Source organism: Cicer arietinum, chromosome 4, assembly GCF_000331145.2.
Source record: "Cicer arietinum cultivar CDC Frontier isolate Library 1 chromosome 4, Cicar.CDCFrontier_v2.0, whole genome shotgun sequence".
In the NCBI taxonomy this organism is placed as follows: domain Eukaryota; kingdom Viridiplantae; phylum Streptophyta; class Magnoliopsida; order Fabales; family Fabaceae; genus Cicer; species Cicer arietinum.
The window spans coordinates 20,832,206-20,838,572 of record NC_021163.2 but is presented as its reverse complement, the minus strand read 5'-3'; the positions used below and the strand labels follow the sequence as shown (position 1 = coordinate 20,838,572).

General features: G+C 33.2%; 1 protein-coding gene across 1 annotated transcript; it reads right to left on the bottom strand.

Moving 5' to 3' along the window:
- Positions 1-413: 413 nt before the first annotated feature.
- On the bottom strand, positions 414-2,441 carry LOC101490805 (uncharacterized). The gene is made up of 6 exons (XM_004515849.4): positions 2,068-2,441; positions 1,893-1,990; positions 1,736-1,807; positions 1,207-1,331; positions 1,017-1,089; positions 414-694 (listed from the first exon to the last, which is right to left on the bottom strand). Exons 1-6 carry the CDS (start codon positions 2,333-2,335, stop codon positions 590-592), a joined length of 741 nt encoding a protein of 246 aa, XP_004515906.1. The 5' UTR covers positions 2,336-2,441; the 3' UTR covers positions 414-589.
- Positions 2,442-6,367: the final 3,926 nt, after the last annotated feature.

The following is a 6,367-nucleotide window of genomic DNA, read 5'->3' as shown; positions in this document are numbered from 1 at the left end:
TAATGTGAATGGATGAATATCATTTTTAGTTATATACATATAAGGGGCATACCAGAAGACCGATGCACATTTAAAAAAAAGTGTAATGCTAGGGGAACATTTTCTGCCATGAGCCATCTGTGACATGTCTGCTTTGTTAGGTAGCGATTTCCACACTTTATATATAATTAAAAGCTACAATACTTGATCTCTGTTATCATATATAAAGCTGTGCTTGCAATGTCTTCCATTTAATAATTGTAAAGATAACTCAGTTTCTAGTTGCATTCACAGTTCAAAAAACTGTAAATGGAATCTAAGTCAATCAGTAATATTGTACATCAATTGTACTAAAATATTAAGTTCTCACTCCCTTCTTCATGTGAACATGTTTGTAATAAAATTATAGACATTTAATTTTTCCCCTGTTAATGTGAATCAGCAACCAATCTGAATTATTTTAAACAAAATGATATAAGATAACATAACATCCTGGTAATCAAAATTTTCAGATGAAGTTTTGAGAACCCGTGCAGGAAAGAATATACACCATAATTAAAATAAATAACCTCGTCATAAATAACTAGTAGGTTCGATCGAGAAGCTGTAATCAGGAACTGAAGCCTAATTGAAGTCCAAGGGCAGCATGAACAAGAAAAAGTGTCATGATACTACTACCCAAGATACCGTGAACATTCCTTAATCCAGGATTTCCCTGCATATCATTCAGGCAACTGAAAGTGAGGGATGAAAAATGCTAACAAATTAATCATCAATGTAAAGCTTTTAACTCATTCTTAATTGTTGTTTGGGTTACTTTGGTTTACTAGCTTCTTAACAATGTTCTTAACAGCAAGACTGTGACTACGTAATTATTTGCACAAGTACACTCTTAAGCTTCAATTTTAATTAATTCAATTATCAACTCATAAAACAAATTTCAGTAATATAATATCCTCAAAATGTGTGCGTGAAGAACGTGTTAAGAAAGAGGAAAGGAAATCGAAACAAGCTAGCACACTGGAAAAAACCATTACCTCAAAAAGTGAAGGTAGTATAGTTTGTATTGTCAACAAAGCAAGACCAATAACGCCTGTAACAGCATGAGGACTGCATGCAAACAAAATGATATAAGACTATTATTTTTGCTTTTGAAAATGAATAAACATTTCATGTGATATGACAGTTAGAATTAAATTAACAAGTAATAATCTTCTAAATGAATACCTCTCAAAAATGGGTTTATCTGAAGTCAGTAGAGATGTTACTCCACCTGTAGCTCCAAGCGCAAAGAAGAAAAACATACCAGCTAATAGCTTGGGATGCAAGTCCTTTGCCTTCGCCTTTTCCTCCTACAAACATTCAACAAGTTATGAAGATTGGATTGATTTAGTTTTTACAAAACCACCAAATATAATTGATTTTACCAAATAGTGACTCAGTTTGGTTCTACACTCAAATCCAATCCAATTTATCTAATCTAATTAAAAGCAGTTTCACATCAGATTCAGTTTTTTTCTTTGAAAAATAGACAACAAATAAACCCCAAAAGACTACTAAAAAAGAAGAATTACTATACCATATTACAGCTAGCATTTCTCAGTCACAGATTAAGTTTAACACCAAAAAAACAAGTGACAAATGATTGTTTTTTCTTTTGTCTAAATTCAGAAATCACACTGGACCCTACTAATAATCAAATATAGTAATTTAATAAATAAAACGGCAACCATAAATATCGAGTTAGCTAGCTTACCACGTCATCGGAATAACGTATGCGAAAACCCAGATAGGTACCGTAACCACCCATAGCAAACAGCACAACTGCCTGAAATGAAAAAACCAAATAACTGAACTAACTAACTAACTCTCTTTCTGTTATAACTGAAATCAGTTATTATTTATTTACTTACCATGTTAGCAGGGTGACCCCAATGTACGAGCCAGTCCGGCAGATTTAACGACTTCACTATCTCAACGAAAGGCTCAAACACAGATCTCACACTTTCACCTGTTTAATTAATTAAACAATTTATTATTTTTATGTTCAAATTAATTAACTGGGGATTGAATTGTAATAATTGGTACCTCCGGGAATGAGAGCGGCGGCGTAAAGCAATGGGAAGGGAGAGCAAGAGTGTAAGATTGTTTCACTGTTAGGTCGTGAAGATTCTAGGGGTTCGTGTGAGTGTGAGTGTTCCTTTTTGGCGAGAAATTTGAGGTTGAGGCGAAGCTGCACGGGTCGTGTTGTTGTTGTTGTTGTGGAGAAAGAGGAATGAAATGGAATGGGAGAAGATGGTGACAGAGGACGAAGATTCATGGCAATTATGGAAGAAGCAGATGTTACCATGGTCATTTCTAGGGAATAGAATGAACGAGAAGCTTCTGTTGTTGTTTGTGATGGAAACTGTGAAGTTGTTGTAGTAAGTGATGAGAGTGGAAAGGTGAGGAAAGAGACACGACTATGTTATGCGACTTCTACCTTTTCACGTGGTCAAAAACACGCTCTTTTATTTATTTATTTATTTATTTATTTATTTATTTATTTATTTATTTATTTATTTATTTATTTTAATTTCTTTAAATACAAACTCCTTTTCTTTTCTTGGAAGAGGATATCGTGAATGTTTAATTAGTCTAGAGATCAACACTCAAGATTAATGACATCCGAGATATCTTTTATATAAATCCCTCTCAGACATATTTTTCATAAGTTTCCAAGTCAAACTTGTGAAATTTATAAATAAGTCAAATTATTCTTTAAAATTAAGATAACGCAAACAAATGCTTTTTAAACATTTAATAAAAATAAAAAGTTTGTATTAAAAAAACTAAATTTCAAAATTTGAATACATAAATTTTTAATATATTTTTTAATGTAATATTTTTATCTTTAAATATTGGGCTTTTGTTAGCATTTTTCTTAAAATTATAATCGATTAACATTTTTATGAACTATTAAATACATATTTTGAGTTTGTTTTGTGTGAAATTTGAAAACCATTAAGTTAAATGAGTATTAAGAATGGGGAATCTCTTAATGTCTCGTTTACTTAATATTTGTTTTGAAAACTGTTAAGTTAACTGGGCGTTAAGAATGGGGAATCTCTTAATGTCTTGGTTACTTAATATTTGTTTTGAAAATCGTTTAAGTTAACTGGACGTTAAGAATGGGGAATCTCTTAATGTCTTGGTTACTTAATGTTTGTTTTTTGAAAATCATTTAAGTTAAATGAGAGTTAAGAATGGGGAATCTCTTAATGTCTCGTTTACTTAATATTTGTTTTGAAAATTGTTAAGTTAACTGGGCGTTAAGAATGAGGAATCTCTTAATGTCTTGGTTACTTAATATTTGTTTTGAAAATCGTTTAAGTTAACTGGGCGTTAAGATGTCCGTGAGAGACTGCACAGGTGTTTGTCCGTGAGAGACTACGCCCTGGTTTTAGTTAGATGAGAATTAAGGATGGGGAGTCTCTTAATGTCTCGTTTTCTTTTGTATGTTTTGGTAAATCGTGCAGACCCGTGATAGGTGGTACCTTGGTAAACGGTACGGGCCCGTGATAGGCAGTACGTTTACGATTTACGTTGGGTAAGTTGTGCTGGCCCGTGATAGGTGGCACCTCGGTAAACAGTACTGACCCGTGATAGGTGGTACGTTTACGACTTACGTTTCTTGGTGAATTGTGTTTGTCCGTGAGAGACTGCACATGTGTTTGTCCGTGAGAGACTACACCCTGTTAAATTGTGAATTGTTGGTTCATTTTGTTTGTGTAGTATTGTGTTATAAGTGTTAAGTGTATGTTTTGGAATTTGGTGATAACATGTTTGATTGCAATACCATTTCGAAACCCATGATGTTGTAGTAATTGTGTTATAAGTGTTAAGTGTTATGTTTTGGAATTTGGTGATAACATGTTTGATTGCAATACCATTTCGAAACCCATGATGTTGTAGTATTGTGTTATAAGTGTTAAGTGTATGTTTTGGAATTTGGTGATAACATGTTTGATTGCAATACCATTTCGAAACCCATGATGTTGTAGTAATTGTGTTATAAGTGTTAAGTGTTATGTTTTGGAATTTGGTGATAACATGTTTGATTGCAATACCATTTCGAAACCCATGATGTTGTAGTAATTGTGTTATAAGTGTTAAGTGTTATGTTTTGGAATTTGGTGATAGCATGTTTGATTGCAATACTATTTCGAAACTCATGATGTTGTAGCGATTGCGTTATCATTGCTAAGTGTTAAGATGTGGGATTGTGTATGAATGATATTGAGTTAGTTTATGTGTTTTTGGAAGAATATGCAGGGAAATCGATTTCCCAATCGATTGGATGAGTTACAGGGACTTCCCTAATGTGACATAATCGATTTGCCAATCGATTTTATAATATGTTTTTCAAAACCAATTAAGAAAATCGATTTGGAAATCGATTTGGCCATGCAGGAATTCAGCAAAAATCGATTTGGAAATCGATTGGCATTAAGTCAGGGGCTGAGATATGCTGTCAATTGATTGCCCAATCGATTGCCCAATCGATTGAATTTAAGTCAGGGGCTGAGATATGCTGTCAATTGATTGCCCAATCGATTGAATTAAGCCCAGAATTCAAATTTCACTAAAAACCTTCAGGAAATCGATTGCCCAATCGATTGGCTTAGTAGAAATTCTTATTTTGAGTTAGATAAGAGATTGCTCATTGATTTATCGATGTCTTGATTAGTTATGTATTACTTAAGGGATTGAGAACTTTATTTTGATTTCATTTTTAATTGGCAAGCATTGTATGAACTTTTCGCATATGGAAAATCCTGTTAAGGTGCATGCTTAGTTGAAAAGTTATTTTGACCATTTAAAAACTTAAATGTTATGTGTTAACTGTTATTTTCGGTTGGTGACCCTTTACAACTATTGTGGAAATCTGGGCTTTGCCCTCAGATGAGAGTCAGGACGAACATACCGGTTCGTACCCTACAGACGGGAATGGAGATGGGAACGCTTGACTGCAGCTACGTTAGGAGGATCTCACGGGGCGCGTGGAGATCACTCAGGGTGTTTAAGTTGTTTTGTAAAATGATCAGACTAGGTTGACACAGAGGGAACAGATGTCTTTCTTTTGGGTTGCGTTTATTTTTAAACTGGAAGACTATACTACTTTTGTTATGTAAATATTTTGAATTCATGGATTGAGAATTTTTCCGCTGCTTGTAAATTCTGTTGACTTATTTGTCGTTGTGTTACGACTTAAATATTTATCCAAAGGTGTTCCCTTATTTATTTCTCTGTTTTATTTTAATTTCTTTTGAAAAAAAAAATACACCCTCGCTTTGAAAAACAGGGTGTTACATCTTTGTTATGTTTACCGACAAAATGAATCTCCTTCAACTCTCGGTATAGATAGAGAGGCTCACCTCAAACTTGTTGACTGTAACTGGTGGGTTATGGATGGCCAACCGAGCACGATTTCTATTTCGATTCCCATACTCGTCGATAGTGACTTCAGATGGCGATGGATCGACCATTTTCGCAAATATGAAGAAATCCCCTAGATCTTCTTCTTCCACTACTAACTGTTTTTCCCTTTGTCTCCTTTCTTAAACCGCCTTTCAATTTGCTTTCGCAGTTTTTTCAATTTCGGGATCAAAGAGAAGTTCAGCCAAGGACTAGCCTCGCATACAAGGTTAGATAAATTGTGAGTAATAACAATTTTAAAATAAAGGAAAATATATAATTAAAATAAAAACAAAAATTTGATTCTAGAGTAAAAATATTAAATTAAGTAAATAAATTATACTCAATAGTGATATGGCAATCCCTAGAAACGGCGCCAAAAACATGATAGCGTTTCAGCAAGTGTACTAAATCGTTGTAAGTAATAATAAAATGGTAGTACCGAGTGTCAAACTCTAGGATTTTGTTTTACTATCGAGTTGTATTTAATTACTAAAATTGAACAAAAAGTTTCTGAATTGATTGAAATAATATTTGAAATTAACAACAATTATAAAATTCATCCTTTATAATAAGAAAAATGTCATGGATGAATTTTACTTTCAATCCAACCTTGGAGTCTAATTTGATCCTAGTTACAGAATTCCTTTATTAAATTATTATCAAATTCTCTTTATTATTCTTGCCCTGATGTGTTGGTGACATAACTTTTAATTCCAAAGTAACCCTTAATTCCTTAATGGATTTAAGATTAGAACTAAGCTTTACGATACAAGACTTCTCTTTTCAAACTGTTGCCTTTGCAACAAATTTAATTGGTTTCATGACCTGCATCTATCTCTAGACTACAATATCATGAATTTCTCATACCAAGCATTCGTAAAGTCCAATCCCATTTCAAAATACGAATCGTAGAACATTTTAAAGTTGA